We start from the raw sequence: 18,899 nt of genomic DNA on the forward strand, positions 1-18,899 counted from the left end.
TTGAGAGGTTGTAGGGGAGAGAAAGTACTAGAGAACGTAGCCCTTTCCCCATTAAGGCCATTGTTAATCAGAACCAAACCCTTGAAAGGGATTCAGGGGGAAGGAAAGCCAGTGCAAACTAACCTGTCCTTCAGTTTTGTGCAGCTTACAGCGCCTGCTGTGTACTACCTTAGACAATGCAAGGAGCCTGGGCAACAATCAAAGAAGCAGACCTACTGCTGCAAGAAGTAAAACCAGATGATATAGGCATAAGGGAAACATGGTGAAATAGTAGTCATGACTGGAGTATTGAAGGGTAGGTGCTGTTCAGTAAAGACAAGTGAAGGTGATAGAGTAAGATTAACAGTAAGGTAGACTATATAACATACAGAAATTTAGAAGTGACTGAATATAGAAAGTGGAACTGTTTGGGTCAAAATCTCTTTGGGGAAGAATGGTAACAAAGGTACCACTGGGCTAGCGCTTGATTTCTTCTATAGCCCCCAGGGTCTGATATGGATAAAGATGTCTAATATTTTTAATTAATAGTACTGGGACTTGTGATGAGGGGAGACTTTAATTTCCCTTATATTAATAAGATGGCTAAGGCTGATAGGGCCCAGATATTCCTGGATATACAAAAGCTGACATTTCTTCACCAAACCAACATAAAGGTGATTAGTATTAGTGAACAGCAAGAATTTCACAGAAGGGGTTGTAAGAGACAACCTTGGTTTAAGTGATCATGAGATAATTCAGTTTAAATTAAATGGAAGGATAAACAAATATAGGGCTGCAGTCAGGGTCCTTGATTTCAAAAGGGCAAATGTAATTTGTTTAAGAGAATTGGTTAGATAAGTGGACTGGACTGAAGAACTCAAGGATCTGAGTGTGGAGGAGTCTTGGAATTACTTTTTAAGTCAAAGTTGTAGAAACTAGCTGGAGCCTGCATCCCAAACGGGGGGGAAATCATTGGAAAGTGTTGCAGACCAAAACTGGATGAACAAGCAGCTCAAACAGTTTAAGAAAGCAGAAAGCCTACAGTGAATGGAAGACGGGATGGATCACCAAGGAAAGCTACCTCTTTGAGGTGACAAAGTATAGGTGAGAACTGCCCAAAGCAAAGCTGGACCTTGTAAAGGAAATTAAAACCTGTAATAAAAGATTTAACCATATAAATAAGAAAACATGGAATGAAGAAGTGGGACTGCTAAGCAGTGAGGACAGGGTGCATATAAAAGATTAATATAGGTATGACCTAACACCTAAGCCTATTTTTGCCTCCATTTTTAGTAATTAGCCACCACGCCACCGTCTCCTGCTTTTGTGAATGAGGATTGGGAAGTAGATATTACCCACATCTGAGGTGGAAGCCTAACTTAAACAGCTTAATGGGACCAAATGGGGGTTCTAGATAATCTTCAAGGATATTAAAAGGAACTAGCACATAAAATTGTAAGCTTGAGAGCAAGGATTTTTAATGACACTGTACAGTCATACCTTCTGACTGGAGAATTGCAAATATATTACCTCTATTTAAGGGGGATCCAGGAAACTACTGACCTGTTAGTTTGATCTCAGGTACATGTAAGGTCTTAAAACAAAATTTTGAAAGAGTAATTAAAGACAGAGGGTAAACAGTAATAACATGGTTTTACAAAAGGTAGATCATGCCAGACCCCAACAGCTTTAGGTAAACAAAGGTTTCTAACCAACAGCCTTCCAAGGGATTGGGAAGGGGGACCTAACCCGTGTCAAGACTGATCTTGAAAAATTCATGGATGGGAGGGTATGATGATATTGCATATGGCCCAGCTGCAACTGCTGTTAGGAAGGAATTTTTCCCCAGTCAGATTGGCAGAGAGCCTAAGGGGTTTCATAGTCCTTTACAACTGGACCCTGAGTCTCTTGTTGGTTTGAACTAGAGCAAATGGTGGATTCTCTATAACTTGAAATCTTTAAATCAAGACAAAAGACTTCAGAAACTCAGCCAGAGGTTACAGGCCTATTACAGGAGTGGGTGAATGGGGTTCTGGAGCCTGTGATGTAGCCAATCTACTGGTCCCTTCTGGCCTGAAAATGACACTGCTTAAAACTAAACAAACCAATCTGCCTAGACCTATGAAAAGTGTACAACACTGAGAATCTGTAGAGAAAGGACTAGATCTAAATGGGGAAGAGGGGGAATGCTACCCTTACTGGCAAAGCAGGTTGCAGTCAGTCAACTCCTCCTCAGTCTCAGGGAGACACATGACATAAGTAAAAGGGAAGGCCTTCAGCACTTCAGTTGGAATATTCAGCCTCACAGTGGAGCAGAGATTCTAGTTCCTGAGTCACCAATCTCTTGGAACAGGATTAGTGGTGTAAACTTCAGTACAGGGATGGACTGGACCCACATAGAACCTGATGCCTTACCATTTCCAGCATCTTATTGATTAGAAATGTTTAATTTGTATGGCACTGCCAGATAGGGTGACCAGACAGCAAATGTGAAAAATCAGGACAGGGGTCCGGGGGTAATAGGAGCCTATATAAGAAAAAGACCCAAAAATCAGGACTGTCCCTATAAAATCAGGATATCTGGTCACCCTACTGCCAGAGGCACAGCTGTCTGCATTGCTGCAGGTGAACCAATATTAGCAACAGTAGAAATTCTTTATTTTAAAAAAAATTCTGTGTAGATAAAGTTATCAAGACAGTTGTGTAACATTAATGCATGCCTAGCAGCAGTTTCAGTGACTGGTACCATTAAAAATCACATTGGCCACCACTGGTTCAGAGATTATTTTAGCAATAATTGTAGGCATTGTTAGCAACAATAATTAGGGACAACGAGACTAATCAGGCATGGCAGAAACAGCAGCATATTGGCAGGAAAGTATTCAGGGATTTAGCAATATCCATTGTACCACAGCTGTTAAAGTTTAGTAAACAAAGACAAGCCCTGACAGTAACAGTTTATGCTGCAGTTTTTAAAGGAATCTGCATGCAGAGTTTATAGATAATGAAACAGTGATAAGAGAAGGAAAGGGAAGATGATGATCAAAGCAAGAAAGCAAATTGCAAACGACACCTAACAAAAATTAAGATCTTTGCATAGACATGGACTCCTATTGCTTGGTCAACATAAATGCAATAATTTAATACTTGTACTTAAGGTTTCTATAAGTTCCTGTTTCAGTTCCCTGTTACACTTACAAATGTTTCTCTTCTCTTGTCCATATGTCAAGATTCCAATGACAGTGAAACCTTCCTTCAGGGAAAAAAAAATACTTATGTAGTACTTTCATCCACAGATCTCAAAGTGATTTACAAAGGAGAGTCCCATTTCCATTTTATAGAATAAGAAATTGAGACTAAATTACTCACTTACCCAACATTGTTAATAGCAGAGCACAGAATCACACTAGTCTAGCTCCTAGAGCGAATGCAGATGTGTGGCTCTAACTCCCACTTCCATGCCCTAATCATTAAATCAGACTGCCTCCCCATTCCAAAGAGTAAAATCTATAAAAGGAAAGAGCATTCAGGTTTCAGTGTATTACAAGAAAGATTTTGGACCATTAAGTATTGATAAACAATTAAAAAATGAGCTGGGGGGCACCTTTACATACACACTCCACAGTATAAACTGGCTTTTTAAACCAAGGTCCTTGACTGAAAAGGTACCAATACATTTCTAAAGTGAAAATTCAACTTGAAAATGTAAGTTAAAAATTAAACCAACTTCGAGTTCTCCCCTAGCTGCACTGCCTTCAAAGCCCAGCTTCCTGCAGCCAGGGGAGGCTCCTGGAGATGGGTCTGATCCAGCCCCAGGAGTGACCCCTGCAGGGAAAGAGGAAGTCCCATCCTGACTGGCAGCTGGAACCTGTTGCACAGTTGGAGCCCACGGCTGGGGCACCCCCAGCCAGGGCACCCCAGCCCTGTCCCTCCTCTGCTCCAGGCCCAGTGCTCAGGAGGTTAAAGGGCCTTGGGCTGACTGGGGGGACAGAAGGGAGAGAACCATGGCACCCCCTGACCATGAGGCCCTGGGTGGATACTCACCCATAAGGCCAGCCCTGTCCCCGTCCCCCCTCCCACCACCACCCTGCGACAGTCACTTCTGTGCTGCTGCTGGTGGCAGCACTGGCTCCAGCAGCAGCGCAGAAGGGTGGCAATCCCACAATCCCCCTACACTAGCTTTGCAACCTCCCTGACCCTCTTTTGGGTCAGGCTCTCCATGGTTACAACACTGTAAACATCTGAAATCCTGAAACTATTTTTAAAATCCCATGACCATGAAATTGACCAAAATGGGCAGTGAATTTGGTAGGGCCCTAGACACAGCTGTGTCACCAAAACTTTCAAGTGCAGAACAAGCTTCAGAAGATTAGAGAACTACTGAAAAATTATAACATCACTGTTGAAAGTGAAAGTTGAGCAACTGAGAGAGGAGGAGTTTTTACTCAGAGTCTTTGGGTCTTGTTTTTGTCAATTCCTATTTATTTCAATGACTAATAATTTGATGAGATATTATTAAAGACTCAGCCTCCTTGCTGCTTGTAGGTAGCAGACCTCCATTGGGGTCTGCTCAGGACTACTTTTTAAGCCAGACCTGGACCAAACCAGACCCAAGCCCACTCAAGCTGATCTGACCCTTCTCCCAAAATGAATCAGTGGTATCGTTGCCTCCTGCCCTTGGGGATGGTGCACCAGCAGCAGCCTGCCCTGTTGCATACTGTGAAAGCTGCAAAGTGAGAGGTGCTGCGACTCATTAGCACACTCACTTCGCAGTACACACAGAGGGCAGCAAGGTGGCAGGCAAGAGCAGGACATGCAGCTGACCCTATGGGTAGGAGGAGTTCTTCAGAGGCAACCCCACCTGAGCAGGCTGGATGATTTTCCAACCTAACCTGAACCTGGCACCTATAATTGGGTCCCCTCAGGTTCTGGCTGGGACAGAGCTCTAGGCCTCCATTCAGCAGAGGTACTTAAGCATGTGCATCACTTTATGTGCAGTCCTCTAGACTTCAATAGAATTCAAGTGCTTAAGAACACCTTGCTGAATCGCAGCCTTAGAGTTGACAAACAATCTTTGAGACCTCCCTTCTCCCAACAAGTCTAACAGGAAAACCAAAGACAGTCAGACTTGACATTCATTATTTCTAAAGCTGAAACACAAGCCAAAAAAAAAAAAAAATCTTAACCTGTCAGCCTCTTTTATACGTGATAACGCAGAAAGACAGGGCACAAGCTTAATGTTTGAGTCCTGCAGGTCACTTTTCAAAGGAAAAGTCCACTCCTACCAATGCTATCACACTCCGTTTAACATCAGCCCTTGAGAAAATCTCTCTAGAAAGTGCACTTTTCCACATATTGAGAGAAATTTAAATCACATGTTACTCAAACCTCATAATACATACAAAGGCATATATGACTACGCATCTGTTCCAATGCCCCTAGAATTCAGTGAGCATTGGATTGAGTTCAAAGAGCAACATTGTAAGGAGCCAGGGGGAGAAAGGTACACAATGTGAAGAGTAGCTTCCTTAACCTTATTAGCTAACCATCACCCTATTATTTTATGTAATCACTGAATATGAATAGGGAAGCAAAAGCTTAATTAATACATCCCTCCAGTGTTCGTTTTTAATAGCACCCTTGCAGACTAAACCTAATTTCTAAATATATTTCCACTCAAATTGATTTAAATATTTTTCTTGCTCAGGTAAAAACAGTACAGCTTTTATAATTTCCATTTATAAATGCACTCTAATGTATATTTTGCTAAGCGCCTAAATGTTAGTTGCTATTCAGTGCTGATTAAGAGTTCAGCGCAGTAGCCACAAATATAGTAGCAATTCACCAAGTTCTACTGATATGCCATTTGTAGATATCAACAGAACCAGAAGATTGACCATGTTATTACATGAGTAGTTTTATATAGTTTAAAAAGAAAGTGAACGGACAAACATTTATTTTTAATTAGGTGTTTTATACATGGCATGCATCTTAAAAGAATTGCTTCGTCACGTGTATAACAGTATCACTCACGTTTCCTGATCAAAGGTATACAATCTCATAGACATGAATAAAAGGGCACCATCACCTTTTACACTGGTATATACAGAGATATAAAAATATACACAACAGTTAATTTTACAAAGCAACAGAGCTGAGTGAACAATGTGCACACTGCACTCTCTCTGAGTTTGGATAGCTGAATATCCCAACTGCAAAGGCAATAATCAGGAACACTGCAGAGATCATCTAAGAGTCAGAAGAAACAGCAATCAGAACTCTGACTGTGTAAAAATATAAGGCAGAAGCCGCTTTCTTCTGAATTCTGGAGAATATATTTTGAAAACCACATCTATCTTGTTTTTAAAAAGTAGTTCCAGCAATGAGTTGTACATGCAAAGCATAACCAATTTGCATCAACAGTGCAACAACAAAAAAGCTCAACAGTAGCTCATCATACAAACTTAAAAAAAAAAAACGTAACATGTATTTTATGCATCTCTGCTCACAAAATATTTAGGATTTGTCAGTGCATTAGTGTTAAAGTGGCATTAAAAAATTTCTGCTATTATAACAGATGCAGAATATTTTGGAAATGCATAGCATCTACATTTTTTATTGTCTTTGTAAATATTTAATTGGCATAGGCACCATTATAGTCACACCAGTGTTAAGAATTCTTGGTGGAAACAGCCATTCCACTGAATTTCCTATCAATTCACACACAGCTATTCTTGACTGCTTGTCTCAATTTTGATTTCAACAAATGCTTTTTAAAATTCAAAAATATACCCTATGAATATTAAAAGAATTATATACAGCATATCTAAGACACAGTTAGCTAACTGCCATAGATGTAACACACTAAAGAGAAACATTCAAGTTTGACAGATTTTGAGATGAAAGGCCTTTGGGTTGGAAGCATATCAAAAACAACAGTGCGGTAGGCTGAGAATTCCTTTAGCTCAGTTTAGAACTAAGGCATTGTATGATAAAATATACATTTATATTTGGTGCAACACTACATCAATTTTAGAACCTAGATCATGTCAAACACTATATTTGTGTCATTCCAGTAAACATGTTAATATTTATCATTTTATTGTATCACAAACTGAAACCTCTAAGGAAAAAGTTCAACATTAAACTGTATTGTTTTTATACTTTAAAACAAACAATAATTTTATTTTCTACTTCCAGAATTTGAAAAAATTCCTAAACCGAAACTTCATATTTAATTGCCAAGAAACTTAATGCTAGGACTAGGAGTTTGTTTCCCCCTAGGCCTTACTTTGAGGTTACAAGTGTACCCTATCTTAAAACAAAACAAAAAACTGGGAAGATTTTAGAAGTTTCTCCTTGAAATTTGTATTGGCATTTGAAACTTTCTAGTAAGACATGCTTATGCTAGATGCCCCCTCTGATTATCTCCCATGATTGCCCTCCTTCTATCATTTCTATATGGCCTCCCTCTAAAATTTCGGTGATATTGGTAACCTTCATCTCTGCTTCTGTTGGGTGGTCCTTTCCAGGCATCTTCATTTCTTGAGTACTGGTATCCTCCCCTACTAGACGGGTAGCCCCATTCATTTCTTGGCCTTCTGCCGCCGCCATAAGTCTGATTATAAAATTGCTTGGATCTACCACTTCTCAGCATATCAGACACCTCATTTTCATCTTCAGAGCTCTCTTCCCTTGTTCTTTGTGCCCTGCTTTCTACCAAGTTGGCCTGTAAATTATCAGTAGCCTTGGAATCTCTGGCTTTCTCTGGCTTTTCCTTATGAGCGGGAATATTACTTTTCATTTCATTTTTTGGTGGCTCTGTTACTGATGGTGAAGCATGTGACACCACTGTCTGCCTCTCGATCCCCTGCATCTGTGTTGAACGATTTTGTAGTGCAGCCTTCGCTTGTTTAGCAGGAGAAACAGCAATACATATTTGCTCCGTCTTAGGCATCCTGGTTGAGGTTTCATTCAGTACATCACATTCGCTGCTCAAACTAGCCATAGGGGGAGGTATGGCACTGGAGTTACTTTCACTCTCTACCTTCTGAAGATGCTCCACACAGCTTGCTACTGGAACTGGAGAACTGCATTCTTTAGCCAGATATATATTTGCTGAGGGGCTAACAGCTGCCCCTTTGTCCTCAGGTGACATAACATTAGGTCTCACTACTGAATTTTCCATAAAACCCTGAAATGGGTACCCATACCAAAAGTGAGGGAAAAATGGAGGTGCTATTGGAACAGCTCCTAAAAATTGATTGTGTCCAAATGGTGGATGCAGGAACATGTTTTTTCCTCTCACTGACTCATCTTGATCGGACTGAAGAGCTTGCACTGGGTTCTCAGATTCTACACAGACCTGTCCTTGACTTTCTGACACCTGAGCTGTAGATATAATCAGAGGCAATGATGGAGACCTAGTGTCAACTTGCAGACTCTGATCATCAGATCTGGCCTCATTCTGCATAGAAAAGTGTCTGTTTGTTTGTGCAGTTTCATTTTCATTCTGAGTTGGTGGTGCCTCTTGGAACCAAGGGTTGTGAGGATATACAGGAACAGAAACTTTTGGGTACATTCTACAAGAAGCTAGATAGGCCTGATGCAGAGGGTACAAATAAGAGTGTGGTGCCCACATGGGACAGCTGTATGCCTGTAAAACAAAGATGTTTCAGTCTACTAAGGAATTAAAACAGATATAAAATATCACACTGTAAAGTCATTTGTCAACTTGAAACCCGGTTAATTTATTTTAAAAGAGATAAAAGTAATTTTATATACAATATCTGCCCTCAAGTCCCTTGACCTATTTTTATGGTTTTACAATCATTTAAAAAAAATAATCCCTATTGCTATGTGAAAGGGGAAACAGTTTAACTATACAGAAAGAACACTGTCAAAATGCTTAAACACAGACCAACAGAAAGCATAATAGAGCAAATTAAGTTGTAGCTATGCTTTTTAAGTGTGTTCAGGTTTTCTAGATACTCTTGAATCATAGGTGTTAAAAGGACACTTAACCCACATATCCATTCTCTCAAAATCCTGAGGAAAAAAACAGTGTTACCTCATCTTGAAACATGCACATACAGATCTGCAGACATCTGAAATGAGGCTCATTCCCACAAAATTCAAAATTTTCTGCCATATTTAAGTGAGGTCACATTTTGCAGCCCATTAACTGAATTTATGTCACCACCTAATTAATATGCACTAACAGAAAATAGACAGTTTGCACTTACTGCAAGTACGTATTCTCCTTTGGTCTGGGAGCTGCTGGATTATCATGTCCACTAAAGGTGCTAATGTTTCCCAGGCCTACATGAAAGGAGCCTATAGGACACCAAGAATTTTACCAGTGGCTACTTCTGTGGCATTAGTGAGCATGGTAACCCAACAGCCAGTTTCCAGACCAGGAGATTCTCTATATGAGAGAAAGACGTATCTGCCCTCAAAGGTTGTCAGCAATTCTACTCTTTGGTTAGTGATCTATGGTACTTCAGCCAGTAGATAGTTCTAACGCAGAAGATGACAGACTACATCCTAAATAATGCACGCTGCCAGCAATGGAAATCATATCATGATCCACAAAGTGAGTTTCAAACTTGGGTCTATGAAATGAAAGCATATTTTGAACATACATAGCAACAACATTGACTAATGGCCAGCTAATTTTCTGTTAGCCAAACCAGAGACTTTGACTAGTTATACAAAGTTATCAAAACCACTAACTTCTCTCTTTTCATTCTTTAAATTATGATAGCCAAAGAGATCTTTTTTCCAGATTTGGTCATTAAAAAACCCCACAAACCATCTGTGGAGTAAAATGAAGTCAGGTGTACCAAGTCTGAGACCAGAGCTAATTTTTTACAATAAAGTTTGAAAAATTACCTTCCCTAAAATTTTAAGTGCAGAATGGAAATGCTTATACAGCACTTACTACAATGGTATACATGGTGCTTCTCTAGTTAAACAAAAATCTTTATTTAAACTGGATTTAAAATTGAGAGAATATGTCATTAACTTAAACTGGGTAGAATAGGCAGGCGTGGGGGTGATTTAGGGTTTGAATATATGGGAAAATTTACTGAGATAGATAGATTAGATAGCGCTGTATAATTTCCCATGTGGGAACTTATTCCAGAATAACACTGCCTTTTTCTGGTTTAATGTATACCACTTCCAAAATAAAAAAAAAATAAAAATAATAATTTTATGGAGATATCCTATCTCCTAGGACTGGAAGGGACCTTGAAAGGCCATCGAGTCCAGCCCCCTGCCTTCACTAGCAGGACCAAGTACTGATTTTGCCCCAGATCCCCAAGTGACCCCCTCAAGGATTGAACTCTCAACCCTGGGTTTAGCAGGCCAATGCTCAAACCACTGAGCTATCCCTCCCCCCAGTGAAAGGCTAAACCGGAAAAAGGCATTCGTATTCCAGAACAAGTGTGTTCACATGGGCAGTTATACTGGTATACAATTATGCTAATAAATTTCCCCATTTAGACTAGCCCTTACAAGAATGCTCCAGTTAAACAACCACAGTCAGAAACCCAAGAATATTTTAGAGTATGGAAAGAATCAGTTATGGTCACACAGCATTGTTAAATCTGTCCCAATAGCAACACCAGTCTCCTATCTTCCCTTCTTTGTTTCTTTCAAACCTAAGTTTCATTATTTTTGAACCATGAATTTTTCTAAAGGATTTGGAAGTCCACAGCCATAGGCTGCAGATGTTGGGAAAGTCCACTGTACTGGTACAGTGACGGTAGAGTCATAAACATCCTCCCATTTCCCCACAGACATCCTTTTTCATAATAGCTTAAAGTACTTTGCAGACAACAACTAGAGACATCTTAAATTTGTAGATGCACTACACTTAAAATGCTTGCAGATGAACTATGGAATGTACCTCAACAGAGAGCACTGGTTTTATACATACATATATCTGATATATCATGCTTCGCCACCACCCTCACTTTTGGTCTTTTATGCAAGTATTATGATTTCCTGATCTGGGCCTATGATGTTTGCATATATTGACACACTAACATGTAATGACACTGATATAACTGGTAGCATGTGCAATCTTAATCAAGAGTGGGGGATGACTGCCTTTTCAGTAGGATACTAGTGTAACTGTCAATTTGTAAAGAATGTCTTCTGTGGGCGGTTTATGGCCATGATAAAAACTAGAGCAAGTTCAACCAATGCAGTATTCAAATCAAAGCTTTCAAGTGTTTGTGGACACCAACAAGATCAATCTGTTTTTTGATGGATACAGTCCAGAATTTTTGGTTGTTCCTCAATACAGGAACTGAATTTTGTTTGGGTGTCTTACCTGCGCATGTCTAAATTTTCAAAACATTTTAAATTCTTTTAATTTAAGATTAAAGTTTAAATTCCCCGTGTTTCTAACAATTGCTTTTTGATAAATGGGACCCCAATTCAGATTCATGCCACTGCAATACAAAGCGTCAACAACGTTCTTATAAGGTGTTTTACTTGTAAGTTACTGGGACATACTTGCAGTCTTAACTCCAGCTAAAAGATAGACTTTGAAAAGAAAGAGAAAGAGAGCTCATGTCTTCAGTCTTTTGGTTCCCTTTTCATGTTCAGTACCAAATGGATTATTCTGACACATTTAATTGACCAGGAATTAATTTCCCAAATATAACTTCTCCGGTCTCAAAAGTGGAACTGTGCATGAGATCTCAACAAAATCTTTCAAACTATTTGATATAAAATTTGAGATAAGAGAAAAGTTTTCAAAACATGGTAAAAGGAGAGAGGGTAGTTATTTTTATTTGAGGCTTACTTTCAATTATATGCCTGATTTTGGAGTCACCACTAAAAACCTCAGTGAACACCCCTTTCACTTCCAAATTTTGCACATGTAGCCTGCTGCCAGCAGAGAACATCTTGCTCAAATTTGAATGATTTCAGCTAGCCATTTGTGAGATAATAGAATTCAAACAAACAACTCGCAGAGGCAGAAACCTGAACATTAGTCTTGTGTGCTACATCTCATTCACCAAAATCTTTTGAATAAACCTTAGCTGAAGTTTCTAAGAAGTTATATTTGAGATAAGACATCCAAAATCAAACACCTATTTCCCCCACTCCCCAGTCCGGTATTTAAGAACAGCTTGTCCAGGTCATTTCTAATTCAGGGAAAAATAGAGTCTGTTGCCCACAGACAACTTGAAGAGGAAAGGACAGACTTTTAGAAGTGGGGGCATGTGCAAAAGAAAAAGCACATAATGGAGAGCAAAATCTTAGCCTTACCTATGGATAGTATATAGCACTTTCATAGCAGAGGCCCCCCCCTCCAAATTAACAGCTTGAACAAGTTGTAGCGTTCCATATGGATTTTATATCTCTGTAAGAATTTTGTTTGCTTATGAAGGATATCCAGTTGACAGTCCTAAAGACTGAAATCCTCTAACCACACAAATGGTACAGCATAAACAGAAGCAGCACAGCTTTCCCCCATGCTGCCCTATCAATATGTCTCGCCATTGACATAGATGGACCAGTTCTAGGAGTCACAGAGCTCCATCCCCATGATCTATTCAATCTTTGGTCTCTCAGCTGCCAGCCAAAAAAGTCACAATTATTGTGAATTGTGATGGTGGTGACTTGTGACATGAACATCTGTCCTCTGAGAACTGTCCACCAAGCTCCTTTCCACACAGGTCACCAAACAGCCATACAATGGTAATGCTATTCAGTCACTTTTGATTAGGGCTGGTTTTAAACCAGCAACTCAGGGGTAAGCAGATCTATGTTTTTCATTACCAGTACCCTGAGCCACTCAATCCCCATATAAAGTAGTATCATTACTATTAATTAAAAAAAAAAAAAAACCAATCCGTTTTTGATTTTCCCCTACTAAAGTTACCATTTTGGGATGTGGGAGATGGAGATTAAGTAAAAAAAAAAATCTCATTGATGAGAGTTTGGATAATTACCTTCACACCAAGATTAAAGAAAAATCGAAGAATACTTTTATCTAGAGAGAAAAAAAAAAGTCAATTAAAACTTTAAGAAAAATGCACATGCACACACACACACAGAAGGATGACCAGACAGCAAGTGTGAAAAATCGGGACAGGTGATGGGTGGTAATAGGAGCCTATATAAGAAAAAGACTCAAAATTCGGGACTGTTCCTATAACATTCGGGACATCTGGTCACCCTAACACACACTTTTTCCTCCCATCCAGAAATCAATCTCATCCTGTGCAAATTTTCAGCTACAGTTCTAGGAGAGCAAAGTTCAACACTTTATACTGCTACTTCAGCTGGTTCGACTCTCCTTGGACTGATATAAGATGATCTGAAACTCAACTGCAGTTTTAAATTCCAGTTTTAATAGCTCAAGGAACCAAACTCAGTTTATAAATGTAAGAGAAAATGTTACCAAAATGAACACACCATTCAGTCAGGTGTGGTACGTTCTACATGAACTCCTTGTATTTTTCTTTTTTAAATGCTAAAATATGCTTTTTCCCAGACCAGTAAGAAAATTGCTGATTAAAATAACATGAGATTCCATCTGCTATTTTTCACTACCATAACAGGGAACAAATGTCTATAATATGGTCAAGGAAATCTTATTTTTTTTAAATATATGCTACATAAAACGAGACTCTCTCTGATGCAAGAAAGTGAATTGGTGAATCAGATTATGAGCCATTAAAAGTTCACAATAGAGTTATGAATATCACCACTTAAAATAATTACCATTAGCAGCACAAGCTAAAAATGAACAGTACAATTTACTTATTTTTTATACAAAGAATGGTAGCACAGCAACTGTTAAATCTTTCCACACTTATAGAAATAAATTAAAGGAATACATTTCACTCTCCTTCATCCAGATTTTAAACAAAGACATTCCATTAGAAAGAATGTAAAATATAAAGGTTTCCTACCTTTAGGCAGATCATCCCCAGTATTACACAGGGAATAAGGTGGTGCAATGGCTCTCTCCCCCTTTTCATTAAAAGGGAATCCAGGGAACAATGGGTCCTGATAAGGATTCAGTGTCTGAGGCAAAGGCATCAAAGGCTGGTTAACTGCTTGTATTGACACAGGAACTCCGGCAACTGGAGCAGATGTTGCCTGGGATACAACAGAATCAGGTCCAGTTGTCAGGGCCGGCATCAATGAAGAAACAGGTATTTGGGTTGGAATACCTAAGAAAGAGGGAAGAGTGAAAGAAATGAACACACAGAATTTGGCTAAAGTACATTATAGAGAGAAGATAGCAAGTAATTGAAGGATTAAATCATCAGGAAGATGAATTATTTAGGGTGATACAGAAGGGTAGGAGTCCTGAAACGAAGCTGAAGGAAAATGAAGGCTCAATTCAAAGAACAATTTTCAGAAAGGGACTGAATCTATCCAAAAGTGGTAACAAAAATCTTATCACTTGCATTAGTTAAAAATACCCTTACAGAAGACAAAAGGGAATTGAATCTTACAGCTGAATCTAAGTGACCCAGGCTGGAATGGAATAGTAATACTCCCCCAAACCCCTACCCCTTAAGAGGCAAAGGGTCATTCGAACTATTTTAATTAGCAATGACACATTTATATGGATGACTGAAGCTAACTGGGAGTTTCAAAAGCAACTAGGAGAGATGAGTATCTAATTATCTTTCAATGTCTGCTTTTCAAAATCCCACCCACAGACAATTTGAAGTCATTTTTATACACAGACTGTTCTGAACATGGTACGATAAGTCTCTGAAGTAGACCAAAAAAGATTTCTTCAAACCTGTTGGTCGATAAGTTGGCTCATTTTGCCAAGCTGGCACAATGGCTGGAATAGAAGGCACTGTAGGAGGCAAATGCACCTCAGAGAAGGGAGGAGGGGGAGTTGGATTTACACATGGTAAGTGTTCTGTCAGTTTCTATAAAGCAAAGAGACAAGTGAAGTTAGTACGGCTCACAGATAATGCTTACTTAGAATAAGAGCCTAAATTCCATTCCATTCACAAAGGTTTGACAATCTAGACTTAACCAGGCTGCCACTGTCACAGTAGCAAAACACCATCTAGTAACATTAGCTAACAAGCTACAGGCAAAATAGGAATCCTAATTGCATAGCCACCTTTGGTCTTATTCATTGAATGTGCATAGAGACTGAACTACCCTCTCATCCTAGGGGTGACCTCTCCAGAAAAGGTTGTACTGATACCATGAATAAATATCAGGCTTCCGTCTCCAAGCAGTAAATTCAGCAACTCTCAGAACTATAAATGGATTTACAGTTTTTCACCTCCAAAAAGAAAAGCCACTGACTAAATGAAGCAAGCGGGCCTGCTCAGATACTCATCTTGTATGATACTGTGCTACAATAGCACAGATCAGAGGATGGTAACAACCACAAAGCCTGTTGGTGCTATCAAAACATAACCAAAGTTGTTTAAACAATTTTCTAGACCAGCAGGAGCTGGGAATATTGTAGAAGGAATGATATTGGTCTCTGGGAAAGTCCCAGAAGGTGAAATAGCTGGAGGGGAAAAAAAGGAAGTGTTTAACCCAAGTAGCATTCACTTAAAAGGTGGATGTGGATTAACCCCTTACTCAAACTCCTGGAATGACCCTTATAATTAAATTGCAAGATCTTTCGGATAGGGACGAGGTCTTCATATAGCACATAGCATAATGGGTTTCCAATCCTAACTGGGGGGCTTTGGGCATTACCACAATACAAAGTAATTATCTTAAATAGCTATATGGCTGTGATGGCAAGAATGCACTGAGGCCTCATGACTGAAAAACCCAAAGGTTAAACAAACATTCCTTACTTGTTCAGCAGGAGATTGAGATTGTGTCTTTCCTTGTTTCAAAGGAGATGAAGCTTTTGGATACTTGTCATCTCCACCATTCACCTATTACAAAGTTAAAATGGAGAGTCAGTGCTATTCTGTTTTTTTTCCCCTTTTTTTTAATGCCATTAAAGATATTAAGCACACAACACTTTGTTAAAAGGTGGGCTGGCCATCAGATGAGTGTTTGTCAGATTGCTACTATGGCAAGCCTACTGTGATGCCTGTTGATGACCTGTTGGCAGCAGGGATCACAGTGAGAACCTCTAGATCCTAAACCATGCAGACTCAAACCTGTGAAGTACAACCACTAGAGGGGAACAGAGACCCACACTGCGAACATATGGGGTACACCAGCAAATAGAGACCCAGGTTCAGAAGCACTCTTAATAGCCCAAGTTGTGGAATTTACATTGCAGGGAGAGACTACATACACAGACGTTTAAAGGTTCTGAGGAAGGTTGAAAATAAGACAAGTCTCCCTCCTACAATAATCTACAAAAAGTACTAAAGCAGCAGCAGCCTTGGCTCTGAAGACAGCTACCTCTCTGCTAGCCACCTTACTGCATATACGGAAGGGAGGGAGACAGGGCAGGAGAGGGAGAAAGAACTGGTTTGGTCTTTTCTTTAAATTACCTCAGATGAATTTGACTCAAACTTCTGACTGAAGTGGACCTGCCTGGAATTTGAATCTGTAATACCAAAAGATATAACATTGTAAATGAAGCATCAAATCATTTATAATAGTCACAACTTCAGTCAATATAACAAGTTGTCTTTCCAAAGTTAAATCTTCAGATTTATCATGACCTTTCTACTTCAGCTCAATTATACGTTACTTCAAAATAGCATAAACGTGGAAAGCAGAATAAGCCAAAATAAGTAGGGCTGGCCGGAAAACAAAATTTCTGTTTCACAAACATTTTCAAGGTTTCAATCTGTTTTCATTCTGCATTGGGATGAAAGTGAGACCTTATGAAAATTTTCACAAAAAAGAGAGACCAACTCAGCTTAGAAAAGCCAACAGTCCAGTGGTTAGGTCACTCACCTTGGATGTGGGAGACCTAAGTTCAGGTCCCTGCTCTGCCTGATGCAGGGACTTTCAAAAAATGTGAATCAGATGTAGGCGCTTCAATGCCTATTTGTCTTTATCAGAGCAGAGGAGAAAAGGGGACAGAGGTGAAAAGAGGCAAAAATAGGTACATGGGGAAGGATAGATCCTTGAAGGCAAGACCAAGGATCTTCAACATGATGCAGTAAAGAAGAGGTAAGCAGGGAAAAGACTGACAGGCAGAAAGCAGATTGGCAGATGCATTTTGTGTTGACGCAACAATTGCCTGCTCTCCCACTAGACAACTGCAACCTTCTTCCCCATCGCCACCACAAAATGAATCCCACCAGAAGTAGGAGAGCTTAGTTACCCTATCTTTCCTCCAGGAGTTACCTTACAAATATGCAAAGAATTGTGAGGAATATGGGAGAAGGAAATCTCACACCTCTCACCCTTCTCCAGCACTACTGAATTGCAAACATACTTTTAAATTAAATCTCTCACTCACACACTTTTCTTCCGATTTCTTTCCCTGCCCTTACAATTTTATTAGATAAAGTCACTTTAGGCACCAACCCCTTTTACTTGCTTTTTCTTAGATGAACCCTCTTTCCACTTGAGCAAGTATCTCTGGCATTTCTCAATCAGCAGTTTCTGCAATGCTAATCTGGCACTAATTTCAGTATGAGCCGGCACCTAATTACTTTGATGTGGATCAGAAGACCTAGCTTTTCAGCATTTAGCTCCTGTTGTGTGCCCTCCCACATAATTTGAAAATTCCTATAAAGTTGTTTGACCCAAAGACCACACCCATAAATCAAGAAAACAAGCACCTTCTCCCCAAAGCATACAACTACATTGCACTTGACCACTGTCACAAAAAACTTACCCTCATGTACCCAGTCAGATGCATAAATCCACATATAGGCACATCCCCAGCTTTGAAAATCCCAGACTTGGTTACTTAATATAAAAGCTAATAATGCTTAGTCCAGAAAACATTTTCTTTTACACTACCTTTATCCTTTCGCTCTTCCATATTTCCCTTCCACCTGCTGTTTCTTTTCTCAGTAACAGCTTGGAGCTTTACGCAAGTATCAGCAGTCTGCGTAGCAGCCTGACAAACTAAATGGTTCTAAAGAAATTGAGAGAAACAAAATTCAGCATTTCACATAAAAAGGCTTGGCTATAGGAATGTATAAAACAATGTGCCATCATCTAAAATTACCACACTTGGCCTCCATGAATGCAAGCTTATTTTCAGCAGGAGGCAGAGGAAAAAATTCTAATCTCAAATTTTCTACCCACCCAATTCACTGTTGCATTCTGAGAGGGTGGGGCTCACCTTTGAGTCAAGAGCTCAGGTTATTAGGCTACATGGACAAACTTTGGAGTTTTATTCCACTTCTAGAATCTATAAATTCTTCCATTTTAAATTCCTAATATTCCTCCATATTTGCGCAGGAGCATCACAGCATTTGCCACACTGCAACAAAGAAATGGTGGTCTCCTCCAGTCTAGTTCTGCTCTTTACTCACCAGGAGGTTCCAGAAAGCTCTCCTGGGCCTGATTCTCTTCTCATGAATAACGATGGAAGTCAGGAATAACACCATTGAAAAGTTTAAGATAAGCAGAATCAGGCCCTCTGCCTGGAAATTGTCGTCCCCAAAGAGCAAGACACACAAGGTCTCTCTCAAATCCCATTACCCTCACAATCTAACACCTATTACTATTTCAGCCTGTCTCCCTACTTCTGTTTTCTGCAGGACTGAAATACAAAAAAAAAAAAAAAAAAAACCACAAAATCCAAAGACTGATTATGTGAAGACAACAGCTTCTTATCCAGCAGATCTGTTCCCTGTATGTATTAAGAGTTATATCTGCTTACTTTAGAAAGCAAAGCATGTTTTTTATACTCCTGTTAGTTCAGCAGAGGCAACAAGCTACTGGAGATGAAGCTGAATTCCATCCTGACTCATACATCAACAGAAGGGACAACCAAATTTCAAATGAAGGACTAA

General features: G+C 39.5%; 2 protein-coding genes across 2 annotated transcripts in view; both read right to left on the reverse strand.

Moving 5' to 3' along the window:
* Window positions 1-5,932: 5,932 nt before the first annotated feature.
* Window positions 5,933-16,556, reverse strand: LOC115271142 (OTU domain-containing protein 4-like; the record flags this gene model as incomplete). Its single annotated transcript, XM_029910676.1, has 6 exons — window positions 5,933-8,635; window positions 12,957-12,997; window positions 13,923-14,186; window positions 14,771-14,906; window positions 15,807-15,890; window positions 16,464-16,556. Coding segments are annotated over 6 exons (1,872 nt in total), but the record flags the coding sequence as incomplete, so codon positions are not given.
* OTUD4 (OTU deubiquitinase 4) overlaps window positions 16,483-18,899 on the reverse strand; it is a 29,478-nt gene continuing 27,061 nt past the window's right edge. The window contains exon 16 of the mRNA XM_029910675.1: window positions 16,483-18,013. Coding sequence (XP_029766535.1) covers window positions 17,855-18,013 — 159 coding nt within the window. The 3' untranslated portion in view covers window positions 16,483-17,854. The remainder of the gene's footprint in view (window positions 18,014-18,899) is intronic.

Source organism: Terrapene carolina, unplaced genomic scaffold (assembly GCF_002925995.2).
Source record: "Terrapene carolina triunguis isolate 2854851 unplaced genomic scaffold, T_m_triunguis-2.0 Scaffold66, whole genome shotgun sequence".
NCBI classification, from domain to species: domain Eukaryota; kingdom Metazoa; phylum Chordata; order Testudines; family Emydidae; genus Terrapene; species Terrapene triunguis.